Source organism: Silene latifolia, chromosome 11, assembly GCF_048544455.1.
Source record: "Silene latifolia isolate original U9 population chromosome 11, ASM4854445v1, whole genome shotgun sequence".
Lineage (NCBI taxonomy): Eukaryota > Viridiplantae > Streptophyta > Magnoliopsida > Caryophyllales > Caryophyllaceae > Silene > Silene latifolia.
The window spans coordinates 51,139,610-51,157,335 of record NC_133536.1 but is presented as its reverse complement, the minus strand read 5'-3'; the positions used below and the strand labels follow the sequence as shown (position 1 = coordinate 51,157,335).

At 39.3% G+C, this 17,726-nt stretch overlaps 1 protein-coding gene across 2 annotated transcripts; it reads right to left on the bottom strand.

The window, feature by feature from the left end:
• Positions 1–715: 715 nt before the first annotated feature.
• Positions 716–16,372, bottom strand: LOC141611624 (putative receptor-like protein kinase At1g49730). 2 transcript variants are annotated; one of them, XM_074430208.1, is made up of 9 exons: positions 15,998–16,372; positions 5,305–5,853; positions 4,131–4,430; positions 3,182–3,443; positions 3,041–3,093; positions 2,695–2,762; positions 2,515–2,604; positions 1,800–1,884; positions 716–1,628 (listed from the first exon to the last, which is right to left on the bottom strand). In XM_074430208.1, the coding sequence occupies exons 1-9, from the start codon at positions 16,080–16,082 to the stop codon at positions 1,087–1,089; spliced, it is 2,034 nt and encodes a 677-aa protein (XP_074286309.1). In that variant the 5' UTR covers positions 16,083–16,372; the 3' UTR covers positions 716–1,086. The 2 variants fall into 2 exon arrangements, with proteins under 2 accessions (XP_074286309.1, XP_074286310.1); XM_074430209.1 differs by having other exon boundaries at positions 5,305–6,309; positions 14,793–16,001.
• Between the last annotated feature and the right edge of the window lie 1,354 nt (positions 16,373–17,726).

Sequence of the window (17,726 nt, the reverse complement as noted above, 5' to 3'; positions counted from 1 at the left end):
AGTCCTAGCGTAAGTTTGAGCTCGTCCCTCTCATCGGGGCCGGGACGTCTTGCGCATCTTCGATTTGTGACAATTTTCCTCCTTTAGGTACTCATGTCCCCAAGCTCGGGATGATTCTAATGACCATCAGCCGTTCATCTTTTCAGCTCGGCCTAAGAAGTGTAAGATTCTCTCATTTGAGAAGCCATCAGGTGCCCCTGTTACTCCTCTGTTTTGCAGGTACCCCTCTACTCATCATGTGCAAGAGAGACGGAGAATCACCACGTTCAAGAGGAATCAAAGCAAAGGAGATGAACCTCTAAGACACAATTTATCTACTTTCTCAAAAAGTTTCTCAAAAAGTAGATCTCTCTCCCATAAATTTCTACGTCCTCGTGGCGTAAGTGTGTCTTGTTGGAGGTACTCTTCTGAGGCTCAGTTGTTAAAGAAGAGAGAAGAAATGTTCGCGCAATTGGCTAGCTCTGATCGTCCCGCTAAGAAGCCTATATTGATTGTCAACCCCATCTGTAATTTATTTGCTTTTCCTAATAATGTAGTAATTGATCCGACTCCGAGAGTCGGGTAGTTACTTTGTAAGAACATTTTCTTTACTGCTGTCAAAAAAAAAAAAAAAAAAAAAAAAAAAAACATTTTTAACCTCATAACAATAGTAGTTACATTGTTACACAGACTTACAGTGGCCAGCTTTGCCATAAGAGTGTTTCCAACAGGTTAGTTTTCGCTCAAATATATATCGCTAAAATTATACAATTAAGGCTACAAATTGCGATCATCCGACAAATGAGTCACAAACGGAAAAACAGTTAAACTAAATTGGAAAAATAAATTACAATTCCAAGAGAAAAGAGAACCAAGCCCCCCAAGCACAGTGTTTTCATGAACAAAAGAATCTAACAAATGAATTTCATTTCAATACAATAAAAAATTTCAAAATTTCTACATAACTTTACAGCTGACCTTGGAGACCGGCTGATGAGGACAATGAATATGTCTGTCCAGTGAGCTTTTCGATTGACGTCATCTCCAGGACGACAACGAGAACTCTTGTTTGTGTTGCACTGGTAAAGTGGTAATGTACTTTCAAAGCTACGGTATATTATGTGGGGGAGACTGCGGAGATCCGTTTTCAAGTAGAAAGTTTCTACTACAAAAAGATTTATTCGTACTAGAAGAAGAAGCAAGATACCTTCCTTCCCCACTATGAAAAGCCACCTCATTCCTGTGTGTCTTCCCTTTGCTTGGTCTTCCTGTACCCTGACCCTCTTCATACTCTTCATCTTGCATATCATGGATGAACCCGCTATGTAATGGGTCAGAACTCTCGTAGAGCAGCCTTAGTACTTGTTTAATTGAAGGCCTAGCTCGACCTTCTGGTTGCGTACACCATTTTACGATAGTAACAACTGTTTGTAATTGATCGTAATCAAATAAATCTCCTAGAGTCGGGTCTGTGAGCTGTGATAGTTTTGTTTCCGAGGATAGAAATACTTGAGCCCACTCTACCAGATTTCGGTTATCTTGAATAGCTTGCCTTCCTGTCACTAGCTCCAGTAGAACAACGCCGTAGCTGTAAACATCACTCTTCTCTGTAAGCTCGCGAGTGATTACATACTCCGGGTCCACGTAACCTGAAAACTTGTAGTGTCAGATTTGTTTTAATAAAAAAAACATTTGTATCATCCCAATGGCCCCATTTGTCTCCGTCAGTTGACCACAAAGTCAAATGGGGTAAATAAATTTGGGGTGGATGCAGTAAAATATTACTGTAAGTTTAACGGGATGAATTTTGTTCTTCCAACCTGGAGTTCCTCGAACTTCAGTATTTATTGGCTCAAAGCAAATAGAACCATCTTTTGAAGCATAAGCAAGGCCAAAATCTGCAACCTAGAGGTAATGTGAAATCAAAGAGCCAAATCAGCATAAAAAGTCTTGGAAACAATACATTTCGTTAGTTGCCTATATCATTATACACATAACCCCGAAGAAAGACTTGGAAAATGCGACTATTTGGTGGTGACATAGCATTTTTCCCTACGGACTGCTCTTTCAATACAAAATGGTAAACACTATCCACTTTCAACAAAACATGTTTCTCTATTTTCTTGTCGTGTGATATTTGGGGGAATGACGATGATACTAAGCTACAACTACCTACTACCGCCATTCCGCCAAGTGTTGAGGCATGAATAGAGTTTGCTAGAAGAACATAAGACAACAGACAAGAGATCTAAAGTTATGGGGCAGCATGCATCATTCAGTTTGCATGGAACACAATTTTTCCATTTTCAATAGGGCTTCTTGTATGATGAAATAACCGAGTGTCGATGGATTTTATGTCACAATTTTCATTATGGGTCATCTCTCCAAGTGTTGAGTGTTTTTAACTGGGACGTAGGGCACATCTGACCTCCCTTATCCCATTGAGGTACAAGGGCAATGTTGCTACTGCGGTATGGGGCATGCTGAGCTAAATATGAACATAAATGATATTTGAGTCAAAAACACAAGTATTACCTTTGCTACAAAATTCTCATCCAGTAAAATGTTGCTGGACTTGATATCTCTATGGCAAAGTGGAGGGTCACAATAAAAGTGTAGGTACTCCTACACGGAAGAGCTCAAAAATGTAAGCACCAACAGGTCAAATATTGTTAAAACAAAATCTGTTTGACAGCCCAAGTCGGCTGAGATTACCAGAGCATTGGCGACATCAATAGCAATTTGGATCCTTGTCTGCCAGCAGAGTGACGGCTTGCCTGGGGCTGAATTCACAAAACAAATAGAATCAATTGGCATTTGGCAACGAGTATGTTGTGAAAAGTTAAAAGATGAGTTTTCCTCAAGCTGTGGCAAAAAGTCTCGTGTAAGGTGGGTTTCACAGCATCATGTGGGATAATAAGATAATTGTAAAACCGCATGTTATTTACCCAAATACCCCTACAAAAAAACTATTAGTAACTAACTTGGACAAGATAACAAGCAAATTTTACAGTAACATTTGTGTCTTGAGAGAGAGAATGTAAGCATTACACAAACTTACTGTGGAGATGATCCTTCAAACTTCCATTTGCCATATATTCATACACCAGAAACCTAAAAACAAAAATATATGTGTAATAAGTATATTTGCATAGAAATGCATGCACAACTGCACAAGACCTGTGTATTCAATTTTGACTACCTGTCTTGCTTCTGAATGCAGAAACCTTTAAGAGCAACGAGATGACGATGATGTAATTTAGCTAAAAGCTCAATTTCCCTACAAAACTCGTCCTCAGCTTGCTCCGATACTTTGTTCATATGCTTCACTGCAACAATCAGAGCATCACCAAACTCAGCTTTGTACACGGTACCAGATCCACCTTGTCCAATATTTGTAGTGAAATTATTAGTTGCCTTCCTTGTCTCCTTGTAGCTAAATTCCTTGAACATTGATGCATTCCCTGAAAACGTTCAGCAATGTAAATCTCTTTTGAGTTATGACAACTGTTTCTGTTTCCAACAAGGGCAAAGGCTCAGTACTCCCCGGTCTTGGAATATGATTAAATAAAGCAAAATGGTGATGCATTTTAGGACGCAATTTTCATAGTGAATCGTCAAAAAACAGCCTCTTTCCGTTTTCAACACAAAGGGTAAGGCGTTCATACAGTCCCCTTTTTTCTGCCACAGGTTTAAACCATTGAGACACTGGGGTGATGGTGATGTTGATGTTGATGTGTGTTACACGCTCGAGCAAATATAATTTTTGTCCCGATCTGACTTTGATAGTCAAATGATCTCATCTTTGACCCATTTTTTTATTACAAACAATATTTACATCTTTTTAAAATAATGTTGTAAAGATAGTTACGTTTGATAAATCAAATGTGTTAAATACATATTGCGATTCCACATATATGGAGAAAGTAATGGTCAAAGTGAAGTTGATCGACACCAAATTAAAATGGGAACAATATAAATGAGAAGGGGTAGTATCCGACGATCCAAAGTATCTGTCTGCGGAATTATAAAGTAAAAAAAGATTAAAATTGATAGACTGACAGGGAGTAACAGCATTAAAAGCGGGAAAATAGAAAGAGAGACGGAGCAAATGACAAATAAGTAGAAATCATTTGAATGTTTTAGCATACCATCGTGCATCTTTCGTCCAGGTCGACAAGGAACTTTAAAAGTCGTAAAGCCGCTTTCGGGATCACCTAGCTCTCTGCTTTTCCGACGGATCAGAAGAACCAAGACCAAAAGTAGCGCAAATGAAATTACTGTGACACCTATTCCAACACTCGTTATAGCTGAAAGCTGATTGGCATGGTGATTGTCAAGGTGAGATGGGCTTGATATGCCCAATGACGGCTCAATTGGGCTAGCTAGCACTGGACTTGGAGACCCCATTGGAGGCAATGAAGATGATGGTGGCCCGGAAACTTGCATGACTAGACGACAGGGCAACAATCAGAAACCCAGAAAAGTAAGCCGTCTATAATTTACACATCAGTACATGTCAGACTATACATTACATAATAAAGTTTCAACGCAAGTTTTCCAGTTCAACACTGTCCTTATAACATACATAGTTATAGCCAAATATGATCTACAGTTAATGGCACGAGCTAAATCAGGTTTTAAAAGATCTTCTTATCAAAAGAGATAATAGTCAGGACCCGTGTTACTCCAACACTCCACTTTGGTTGTGTGTCGAAGTGTCCGACACGACATGACACGATACTTTGACACTTCAACTTAGACCAAAAAATAGAAAACTTAGCAGAAAATAACCATATCCGACACTCCCAACATCGTACCGTGTCGACATTTGAAGCCGATTTGGAGTATCCTAGGTCCGGACAACAAGTAAAGGTTTTTGACTGCTGGAAAAATATTACTTCGTATAACTTGAAGAATATATAAACCTTAAGGTCCTGTTTCTTGACTAGGCTACTTTGATCGTATTAAACAAATAAAGCTTATGGTCTGACACACGATACCGAAATTTATGGTTTAAGAATTTAAGTCATGAGAGACGCTAATATGTAATATTCCTACTGTCTCGCCCATTTGTTGATGTGTGCTTTGGATCGGTTAATTTGGAGGCACATACAGGCAGGGTAAGTTGTAGGTAGTTTAGAGTGTAATAATGGTGGGATCGATCTATCACAAGGATACAAGTGTACAACTCGGATGCAATGGGGGATAAAACAAACATTGTAACTCAAATACTTCAGTAACTAGGAAACGTAAATAAATGGCTCAAAAGGACAAAAAAGGAATACATAAACAAATGGGCGAGACAGAGGAAGTAATACATACCTCCAGAACGGAGCCGTGGAACACCAAGGAAACAGCTGGCAAAACGAAGAGCTGATGTATTGTCGGATTGACTGGCAAGGGTGACAAATATAGCATCTCTACAAGTGATAAGTGTAATATTGTCTTGTGCTACTATTGTTTGACGAAGATACATAAGGCTAGAATTTATACATTTCCTACACCCAGTTCCCTCTGAAAGTGAAACTTGGCAATTTTCAGCTACATCACTGAAGCCTGGAGATTGCAGCATTTGTGCTACACTTGTTCTACCTTTGCATTCATAGTTTATTGGAATTTTGGTCCCGAATCCACAAAAGACGGTTGCATTTGCCGGCATTCCATAGAGTTCTAAGGTTTGTGACATTGAAGTGAGGCAGGCCTCAGAAAGATCTGAACTTACACCAAGGTTGCTTGTTGCATTGGAATAACGAGCAATAGAAAGTGCGACATATGCATTGATGTAGCGGCAGCATTTTCCACGAGCAGCAGGATTTGAGCACATGGTAGCCACAAGAGTAAAGTTGGTACCATGTAAATCCAAGGGGCATCCTACAATGGAAAAGTGAGCTCCTTTAAGCCAAATTATGAAAAACAGCAATGCAATTGATAACATTGGTAGATCAATTTACTGTTTAGCTAGCAAATTTAATGGTTGGGTTTAGTTTTGTCAGGAGAAAAGGTAATTAGGCCATGCTCCAGTTCAGAAATCTTACCCTATTGGGTTGCTCAATGACGGTCTGGGTGGATGATGGGATAGAGGTTATCACAGATATTGTATCGTATGACTTTATGTCGTCTTTTCAACAAAGTAAAAATTCGATCCTTTAAAAAGGTAACAACAAAAAATTTGATGTAACATGCAAAAACCACAGTAAATAATGTTTTCCCATCCCCCTAACAAAGCTGGTTAAACTAAATACTATAGGTTGAACTTGCAGAAGAATTAGAGGGCCAATGTTGTACCTACACCACTACAATATACCCCGTATTTTGTAGACACAAATGCTTGGATGAATTAATTGTTTGATTTTGGGTCAAAATCTTGTGCTTGAATCCATCAAGATGTGTGATAATTACATTCTTGAGGTTTCTATTAGGTATTATTGTGTTAACATGTATATTTAAGAGGAATTTGGGATGAAAAATTGGTAGAAATCGACTTTCGGAAAGGGTAGGAAATTGTCGTGCAAACAGCCCGGTGGCAGGGGAAAACCGCAGGCTCCGGCACCCACCGCAGGCTCCGGCACCCACCGCAGGCTCCGGCCACTATCGCAGGCTGCGGTTTAAGCCTGACCAGTTTTCGTAAAATGGCCATAACTTCTTCGTTACATGTTTGTTTGAGGCTTATGACCTACCGTTAGAACCGTAAAAGAATAATCTATCATCTCAAATTATTTTCACCTTATTTAGATATTTAGAACTCAAGTTATGACCGTTTGAAGTTGACCCTTGTTGTAGTCGAGTACTAAACTTGTTGTTATAGATTGGGTTTTGAGTTTCTTGTTGGGTATGCATCTTAACCTTGGTTCTAACACTTGTGTACGGTGTGTTGAGACTCTTTTATCATGGGAGTACTTTACATTTGTTATACTCTCGTACTTATACATGCTTCACATGAATTGTTTACGTTATGTTTGTTCAATCTTTTCCACTCGTATTTGTGACCCGAATGTGACGTTTTACATTGTGAGACTACTCGACATTCCTTGTTTAATTGCCCTCGGACATTAGGTCACGGTTAGGTGCCATTGTTTCCGAGTTGGGCTATTTTTCCTTCCGCCTTTTTCGGATCGGGGGTCACGGTTAGGTGACAAGGTTCCGCTTGAGGTTACTCGACTTTCGGGCACGGTTAGGTGTACCATATTTCGAGTCTTGGATACGATTTGGTATCGTTTGTCGAATCGAGTGTCGTCCATCCCGAGAGTCTGGCCAGGTTTAGACTAGGACCGTATTATGATCGTCGTCCTACCAAGAGGTTGGAGTCTAGAGGGTTGTCTTGTTTGAGTCTATACTTTGTAATTTGTCTTACATTTGAGTTGAGTCAATATTTGACCGTTGGACCTAATTATTCTTCTCTCATTTATGCATAACTACTCTTATTGCATTTTGTATACTAATCATGATTCCCTTGTTACCGTAAGTATTTATTCTTATACTTGTTTGTTTAATTACATTCCTAATTACTTGTATTTTGACATATTGTGGTGGGAGAACCCCGAGTTACTCCCCACCGATCGTGGCTTTCATATTTATTATGAATGACGGGTTGGTGATGAAGCTTAAGTGGGCAAGACCGTGTGAGCTAGCGAGTTCTTACCTTGGACCTTATTTAGTTATCACATAATAGACTCACCTACTTTTCGAATCTATGTTAATTCGTGGGATATCTTTTCCCCAATAAATAGACTTGTATTGTAAACTTAAAGCTAACTATCTAAACTTATTTATCGTGTTGGTGATACCTCGCGTTGGACTTCATTAGAAGTCTTAAAAGTTTTAAAAATCTCGTGTTTCCGCCACGATTTACTAGTTATATTTAGTTGCCTCATCGAGGGGTGTCACAGTTGGTATCAGAGCCATATCGCTCCCGACGCACACACGTGTACCCCAACTTAAAATTCTCACTTGACCTTGAATAATGAATGAGAGATGGGTAGAATTAAGGACCTAAGTTGGTAGCCTTTTTGTGTATGTTTTGTGTTAGGTTCTAACTTGTTTGCTCTTGTGAAAGATGGCACGACCAACCCAAGTGGAAAATGCTATCATGCAAGCCCTCACTCAAGTACTTGCTAATCAACAAAATGCTCAACCCGCTCCCCTTGCACCCGAAGCTAACCGTCAAGGAAGTTATGCTTGGATTGCAAGTCAACTAGCAAGGAACAAGGCTAAGACCTATGGTGGTGAAGTGGATCCCGTTGCTCTCTCGGAGTGGTTTCGTGATATGGAGAAGAACTTCTCTCTCTTTGATGCCCGAGAGGAGGACAAGGTGAGATTAGCCTCTCACTTTCTTGTGAAGGAAGCCGATAGGTGGTGGACTTTGACCGGTCCTACCGCTACTCAAGACCCCAACTTTGATTGGAGCCGCTTCAAGTCACTTGTGGAGACCCGCTTCTACCCTAAGGAGCTCAAGCAACAAAGATTGAAGGAATTCATGGACTTCAAGCAAGGGAAGCTATCAATTCAAGCCTATACCGACAAGTTTAATGAACTTGCTCATTATGCCTCCAAGTTCGTGAAAGATGAAGAGGATCGTGTCTACTTCTACAAGAACAAGTTGAATCCTAAGGTGGAAAGCATGGTGAGAAGAAGCTCAACTACCTTTGTGGAAGTTTATGACGATGCCATTTGGGCCGAAAGCTCTTTGAAGGCCATTGAAGAAGATTCCAAAATCCACTCCTCTTCTCATTCTTATCGTTCTAACTTTCATGGCAAGAGACCATTTGTGCCTTCTACTCCAAACTATGCCAACAAGAGAAGGTTTGTGCCAAGGATGCAAGACCATGGAAGACAAGGACCAAGAGTTCAAGAACCTAGAGGACAAGTTCCCTCACCAACTAATGAACTTGAGAAGGACCGTAAGTGCTACCATTGTAGACAAGCTCTACACCCCGGAGTTGGATGCTATGGCAAGCCCTTGACTTGCTTTCATTGTAAGAAGCCCGGACATCGTGTTGCCGATTGCCCCGAGAAGAAGAATGCTCCTACTCCAAATGCTAAGCCAAGAGGAACTATCTTTGTCATGAGTCGAGCCGAAACCGCCGCTCATCCCGATATCATTACGGGTATGTTCTCAATTTTTGATCAACCTTGCCTCATTTTATTTGATACCGGCGCATCTTTATCTTTTATATCTTCCAAGTTCTCGGAAAAACTAGCCATTGAGCCTATTCCTAGTGAGGAAACTTCTATATCCTTACCTTCCGGAGAAACGTTCTCTTGTTCCCTCACATTCTCCGACATTCCTATCTCTATTTCGGGAACCTTATTCCCCGCTAACCTACTTCGTTTTCCCCTTGAGGAATTCGATGTAATTTTGGGTATGGATTGGTTGTCAAAGTATGATGCAAGATTCGAGTGTAGAGACCAAAAGATCCGCCTCAAGAGTCCGCTAGGCACTCGCGTATCCTATAAAGGAGTTCGTTCCCAAGAAGGTGTGAAATTGATTTCCGCTTTGAAGTTGATGAGTATGAGGAGGAAAGGTTACCAAATCTTTCTTTGTGTGGTGACTTCGACCTCCCCTCCCTTACCGAAGATCGAAGAAGTGCCCGTGGTTTGTGAGTTTGCCGACGTCTTTCAGAAGAATTGCCAGGAATCCCTCCCGAGCGTGATGTAGAATTTTCTATCGACCTTGTACTTAACAGGACCGATTGCTAAAGCCCCGCACCGTATGGCGCCAACCGAGTTGAAGGAGTTGAGGAAGCAACTTGATGAGATGATTGAGAAAGGATTCATTAGACCTAGTGCCTCGCCTTGGGGTGCTCCCGTTCTCTTTGTGAAGAAGAAAGATGGATCCATGAGACTTTGCATTGACTACCGTGAGCTTAACCGTGTTACCATCAAGAACAAGTATCCTCTACCAAGAATTGAAGATTTGTTTGATCAACTCAAAGGTGCTTCTACTTTCTCCAAGATTGATTTGAGATCCGGTTATCACCAAATCCCCGTTCGTGAGTCCGATATCCCTAAGACCGCCTTTAGCACGAGATATGGACATTTCGAGTTTAAGGTGATGCCCTTTGGTTTAACCAATGCCCCTTCTATCTTCATGGACCAAATGAACCAGGACTTTCGGTGAGTTCTTAGACAAGTGTGTTGTGGTCTTCATCGACGATATCCTCATCTTTTCCAAGTCCGAAGAAGAGCATGCCGATCACCTCCGTATCATTTTGGGAATCCTCCGTCGTCAAAAGTGGTTTGCCAAATTCTCCAAATGTGAATTTTGGTTGTCTAAGGTGTCTTTTCTAGGCCATGTGATATCTAAGGATGGTGTCATGGTAGACCCTTCGAAGATTGAAGCCGTGATTGAGTGGAAGAGTCCAACCGATGTTGGTGAGATCCGTAGTTTCTTGGGTTTGGCGGGTTACTACCGTCGCTTTGTGAAAGATTTTTCCAAGCTTGCTAGACCGATGACTCAACTTTTGAAGAAAGAGACCAAGTTTATGTGGACCGAAGCTTGTGAAAGTGCATTCCAAGAGTTGAAGAAGAGGTTGACTACCGCTCCCGTGTTGACCTTGCCCGAGGATGGAGTTGATTTTGATGTGTTTTGTGATGCTTCTAAGATGGGTTTGGGTTGTGTTCTTATGCAAAATAGAAGAGTTGTTGCTTATGCTTCGCGACAATTGAGAGTTCATGAGGTGAATTATCCCACTCATGATTTGGAGTTAGCCGCCATTGTTCATGCTTTGAAGATGTGGAGACACTACCTCATTGGAGTCCATTGCCGTATCTACTCCGACCATAAGAGTTTGAGGTACATCTTCACCCAAAAGGATTTGAATATGAGACAACGACGATGGTTGGAATTGGTGAATGATTACGACATGGAGTTGTTGTATCATGAAGGTAAGGCAAATGTGGTTGCCGATGCCCTTAGTAGGAAGTCTACTCATTCCTTGAGTGTCATTCGTGTGCTCCCCGACGACCTTTGTGCCGAGTTTCGTAAGCTAAGTTTGCAACTTGTGGAGAGTGGTTTTGATTATCTTGGTGCTATGGTTGCCGAGCCCGTTCTTCACCGAGAGATCCTTGATAGCCTTGTGGACGATGCTACTTTTAAAAGTTTTCAAGCCAAGCTCCTTGAAGGGAAAGCAAAGGATTGTGAGATTGATGCTAGAGGTTACCTCCGTTACCGAGGACGCATGTTTGTGCCCGATGCCGTTGATTTGAGGAAGAGAGTTCTTGATGAAGCTCACCTATCCCCTTATTCGATTCACCCCGGAGGAGATAAGATGTATAAGGATTTGAAGCTTCAGTTTTGGTGGCCTAACATGAAGAATGACATCGTGTCATATGTTGGAAGATGTCTTACTTGTCAACAAGTAAAGATCGAGCATAAGAGACCCGGTGGTTTGCTACAACCATTGGATGTTCCTTTATGGAAGTGGGAGTCCATTTCCATGGATTTTGTGATGGCTTTGCCTAAGACCGTTGGTGGAAAGGATGCCGTATGGGTTGTTGTGGATAGGTTGACCAAGTGTGCTAGGTTCATTCCTATCAAAGAGACTTGGAGTTTAGACCAGTCTTCTTTAGTGCTTATGTTGAAGAGATCGTTCGTTACCATGGTGTTCCTAAGGAGATCGTTTCGGATCGTGACCCAAGGTTTTGTTCAAGATTTTGGAAAGCTTTGCAAGATGCTATGGGTAGTAAGTTGTTGATGAGTACCGCTTTTCATGCCGCTACCGATGGACAATCCGAGAGGACAATTCAAACTCTAGAAGACTTGTTGCGTGCTTGTGCCCTCGATTTTCATTCTAGTTGGGAGAAGAGCTTACCTTTGGTGGAATTTTCTTACAACAATAGTTATCATGCTTCTATCAAGATGGCCCCTTATGAAGCCCTTTATGGAAGGAAATGCCGTAGTCCAATTTGTTGGGACCAAGCAAGTGATGTTCGTGATCTAGGACCCGACAAGTTAGCCGAGACGATTGATCAAGTGAAGCTCATCCGTGAAAGAATGAAAGCCGCCCAAGATCGAGAAATCTTATCCGATGTTCGCCGTCGACCCTTGGAGTTTGAAGTTGGAGATAAGGTGTTCTTGAAAGTGTCCTAGATGAAAGGAGTAAAGAGATTTGGAGTTAAAGGGAAGTTGAGCCCGAAGTACATTGGACCGTATGAAGTGATAAAAAGGATTGGTGCCGTGGCTTATAGATTGGATTTGCCCCCGAGTTTGGGTAAAGTGCATGATGTCTTTCATGTTTCTCAACTTAGGAAGTACATTAGCGACCCTAGTCATGTGTTGCAAAATGAGATTCCCGAGCTTGAGCCTAGTCTTTCTTTCGAGGAGAGACCGATTCGTATCTTGGATAAGAAGGAGAAGAAGCTAAGGAGCAAAGTGGTGCCCTTGGTGAAGGTTTTGTGGAAGTGTGGTGATGTAGAAGAAGAGACTTGGGAGCCGGGAGGCTTCCGTGCGTGTCAAGTACCCTAGTTTGTTTTCTTAAGGTAATACCTTTTCGTTTCAAGTTTCGAGGGCGAAACTTTTTAAAAGGTGGGATGATTGTAACACCCGCGCTTTCCTAATATTTTTGAATAAACTTTTAAGTAATTTTTATTAAATAATTATTATTTAAAGCTTATTTTCATAAAATATAGCCGTAGCCGTGTAACGGTAATAATAGTGTAGATTTTAATAATATTATTCTCCGACTCGAGTTATAGTAGACTTGGGACGAAAATTCTAGTGGATACCGACTCATTTTGAATTATTGGGCTTAACTTGACTCATGGGCCTTTTTCCCCTCTTTTCTCTACACAAAACCTCACCTAAACCCTCACAACTTCATCTCCCTCACTTGTAATTTCTGAAATTTCCCAACAACCACCCCACCATTGTTGAACCTTCCTTTACTAACCCTAAAATCACCATATCTCACTCAATTCTTCACCAATCTCGTTCCTTTTCGCGCCATTCTCTTCCTTTTCTCTTTTCCCTTCTTTCTAAGTAAGAAAGTTGCCATCTTTTCCTCTATTTCGAAATTCTCATCTTACAAGGATATGGATTCTTGACTTAATACCTTTATTTTTGTGTTTAGGGGAGAACTTGGACAACCCGGAGGAGGATAGCTACATCATTGACGAGTCTTTAGAAGATTGAAGTGCAAAAAGGTAACGGTGATGGGTTACTCGACATTATGTCAAATTTGTGTGTTTATATTTTGTAGTTTGTTCATATGTATGTTAAAGTTTGAATCTTTTCTTGTTTCACATGTATGTTGTTGAATGAGTTTGTATGAACAACCATCTCATGGTTGGTTGAAGAGTTTTAAGCATGTTGTTACATTGATTTTCAATTGGGTAAAGTTGTGATGTTTGGATGAATTAATTGTTTGATTTTGGGTCAAAATCTTGTGCTTGAATCCATCAAGATGTGTGATAATTACATTCTTGAGGTTTCTATTAGGTATTATTGTGTTAACATGTATATTTAAGAGGAATTTGGGATGAAAAATTGGTAGAAATCGACTTTCGGAAAGGGTAGGAAATTGTCGTGCAAATGCCGGTGGAGGGGAAAACCGCAGCTCCGGCACCCACCGCAGACTCCGGCACCCACCGCAGCTCGGCACCCACCGCAGCTCGCCACTATCGCAGTGCGGTTTAAGCCTGACGATTTTTTCGTAAAATGGCCATAACTTCTTCGTTACATGTTTGTTTGAGGCTTATGACCTACCGTTAGAACCGTAAAAGGATAATCTATCATCTCAAATTATTTTCACCTTATTTAGATATTTAGAACTCAAGTTATGACCGTTTGAAGTTGACCCTTGTTGTAGTCGAGTACTAAACTTGTTGTTATAGATTGGGTTTTGAGTTTCTTGTTGGGTATGCATCTTAACCTTGGTTCTAACACTTGTGTACGGTGTGTTGAGACTCTTTTATCATGGGAGTACTTTACATTTGTTATACTCTCGTACTTATACATGCTTCACATGAATTGTTTACGTTATGTTTGTTCAATCTTTTCCACTCGTATTTGTGACCCGAATGTGATGTTTTACATTGTGAGACTACTCGACATTCCTTGTTTAATTGCCCTCGGACATTAGGTCACGGTTAGGTGCCATTGTTTCCGAGTTGGGCTATTTTTCCTTCCGCCTTTTTCGGACCGGGGGTCACGGTTAGGTGACAAGGTTCCGCTTGAGGTTACTCGACTTTCGGGCACGGTTAGATGTACCATATTTCGAGTCTTGGATACGATTTGGTATCGTTTGTCGAATCGGGTGTCGTCCATCCCGAGAGTCTGGCCAGGTTTAGAATAGGACCGTATTATGATCGTTGTCCTACCAAGAGGTTGGAGTCTAGAGGGTTGTCTTGTTTGAGTCTATACTTTGTAATTTGTCTTACATTTGAGTTGAGTCAATATTTGACCGTTGGACCTAATTATTCTTCTCTCATTTATGCATAACTACTCTTATTGCATTTTGTATACTAATCATGATTCCCTTGTTACCGTAAGTATTTATTCTTATACTTGTTTGTTTAATTACATTCCTAATTACTTGTATTTTGACATATTGTGGCTGGGAGAACCCTGAGTTACTCCCCACTGACTGTGGCTTTCATATTTATTATGAATGACAGGTTGGTGATGAAGCTTAAGTGGGCAAGACCGTGTGAGCTAGCGAGTTCTTACCTTGGACCTTATTTAGTTATCACATAATAGACTCACCTACTTTTCGAATCTATGTTAATTCGTGGGATATCTTTTCCCCAATAAATAGACTTGTATTGTAAACTTAAAGCTAACTATCTAAACTTATTTATCGTGTTGGTGATACCTCGCGTTGGACTTCATTAGAAGTCTTAAAAGTTTTAAAAATCTCGTGTTTCCGCCACGATTTACTAGTTATATTTAGTTGCCTCATCGAGGGGTGTCACAAAGAAAACTTCATCAAGCTAACAAACATGCAATGAGATGATTTTCTAAACACCTCAAGTATCAGCCATGTGATTATTATCAAAAAAATGTGACTTAAAATGAAAGCAACAATTTGTCGACTCCGAAAGAGCAATGAAATGCTCGTAATCTCATCATACACAATCAACACAAATTCTCATTTGTGATGGACATTTTTCGTCACAAGCTTGTGACCTCTCACAAACTGCAAGTGGGAGAGAGGTTGTGAGAGGTCACAAGCGAGACTTATTGCACAACCAAAGCTCCAAACCCAGATTGGGAAAGACATAAGTATGCCAGTTTAAGCAACACGCAAATTTAAAAGGATAAGACTTCTCAGTTGGGTCTTTCTTAACTATGCAAAAATTCAGTCAAACATAAAAACTTAAAATACATTGCATAATTCATACAATACCGCTCAACCTTTAACAACAAAATGCAATCAAATCAAAACACTGAACAAAAACAACACTAACTGAGTAGCTTAATCACAAATTTCTATCTTAAATATCTACTCCCTCCGTCTCAATTATTTATTTACCTTTGATTGAAATACCCCTTCCAATGAATCTAAAACGTAAACAAATGACAGAGACAGAAATAGTAATTAACTTTCAAATAGTCAAAATGCAGCAAAAGTCCAACAAACTTAAGAGTTCTTCAATCTAATACAGTAATACAAGCTGAACAAAAGTGGGCACATAAGATTTATACAGTACAATGTACAAACCAGTAAATTTGGTTAGTCATACATTTCTATGTTGGACAACTACTTCCTCCGTCTCAATCAATTGTTCACCTTTGACTAAAATACCGCTTACACTGAATACAAAAGGTAAACAAATGATTGAGACGGAAAAAGTAATTAGCTTTCAAGAACATCACTTTTTCCCAAACCCAAATAGTCAAAATGCTCCAAAGTCCAACAAACATAGAGTTCATCAACCTAATACACTAATAGAACCTGAACAAAACTGCCCACATAAGATTTACACAGTAGAATGTACAAAACGGTAAAACCCAAAACACTAAAGAGTCAGAACAACCCAAAAACAGTAAAAAAAAAAAAAAGGAGAGCAGTAATACCTGCAGACATAGCTAATGAAAAGGAAAGCTGCATTTGAAGAAAGATAGAGACAATGAAAATGGTGGCTGCTGAGTAAATGCCCATAATAATAATAATAATGATAAGAATGTGACAAATATTTAGAGAGTTAATTAAGTGAAAGAAAGACACACACTTAAATTGGGAATGGAGTTGAGAAGGTTGAAGAGTACAGTGTGAGACAGTGTGGGAAGGTGGGGTTGGTTAATTTGGTTATTTGGGTGTTTGGCTTTGAATGTGATCCTGTCACTTGATTAAATTGGTTTTGTAAATTGGAAAATAACCACCCTTCGCGTGGGTCTATGTTTATATGTCCAGGTCACGGACAGGGGCTTCTTTATTATTCTTCCCTCCTTGTTTTTTCCTATTTCATCGCACCTTATTTTGCTGCATACCATGTGTCTTCTACACTGTGGGGCTTTTTCTCTACATGGGTCATGGGTTAGGAGTTACACAAAATCTCATTGAAGACGACGATATCCGTTACAAGCTGAAAACGGATACCATTTTCTCTCACAAAATACCCATGAGAGGTAAGTGGGAAAGCACATGGGGATGTCCCACCTTATTCCCTCTCCCTTTTTGTGAGAGGTCTTCAGCTTGTGACGGGAATAGCCCGTCACAAGCAAGACGCTTTGTAGGAGTTATTGTACGGGGTATAAATATCGTCATATCGGCATTGTCCATTCTAGGATTCGGTTGATGAGATGCATAATATTGATTTTATAGTACAAATTCTTAAATCTTTCAATGGTGTTATGATTAGATAATGACTTGACGCACCTTTAATTGATCGTATAAAATAAAACTGTTAACTGCGAGTAGTATACTATTATCTTAGTGAAAATTTTGAGAAATTTTATATATTGAAATGATTAGCTTTAGAAATTTTATATATTGAAATGATTAGCTTTGTGGTAGAAAATTATTTTCATTAAAATATACATTTCACATTATTTACTCAATTTTTTTGGTTTTTTTTTCAGCTTCAATTTGTTTCCATTAAATACAAAATGTAATGATGAGAAATATGAACAATTAATGAGCTATTAAATTTAAATCTATAAGTAATATACAAAAATCAAAAACTCTATATATACTATGCATTTATTGCACAAGGTTCATACTAATATTGCATTAATATAAATATTCTTGATAAAATTTTAAAATTCTAATAATTTAGCCGGACGCGAAAGTAGAGATTAACCCCCATAACTTTTACCAATTGTGAGATCAAGGCCCATAAGTTACAAATATAGCAATTAGGCCCCATTACTTTGACAAAATGTGAAATCCAACCCTATTTTTATTTTTAACAAAAACATATCATTAAATCATTTTATATTTAGACTCATTGTACATAAATTATTTTTAATATTTTAAAAGTATTTATATAATTTATTAATTAACATAGTTTTTAGATAAAATGCTTTTACTAGTTCTAATATAATTGATATAAACGTATGAAATTTCTCTACAAATTATAAATTTTATGTAATTCATTTGAATATTTTTTTCCCAAAATGTATAATTAATTTCATACAATTTATAAATATATAAAAAAAAATTATTGTACTGATAAATTGTATAAATGGATGAAATTGATTTTTTTTTTGGTGCAATTTTGGTTAGAAATAAAAAAAATGGATTCAATTTCACTTTTACTCCAAGTTATGGGGCCTAATTGCTACATTTGTAAGTTATGGGGCT

Coding starts and splice junctions, on each gene's coding strand:
- LOC141611624 (XM_074430208.1), bottom strand. CDS start 16,082: ATGGGCATTTACTCAGCAGCCACCATTTTCATTGTCTCTATCTTTCTT. Junction 4,431..5,304: donor TCCACGGCTCCGTTCTGGAG/GTATGTATTACT, acceptor CCTGTCGTCTAG/TCATGCAAGTTTCCGGGCCA. Junction 1,885..2,514: donor ATGAGAATTTTGTAGCAAAG/GTAATACTTGTG, acceptor CATTACCTCTAG/GTTGCAGATTTTGGCCTTGC.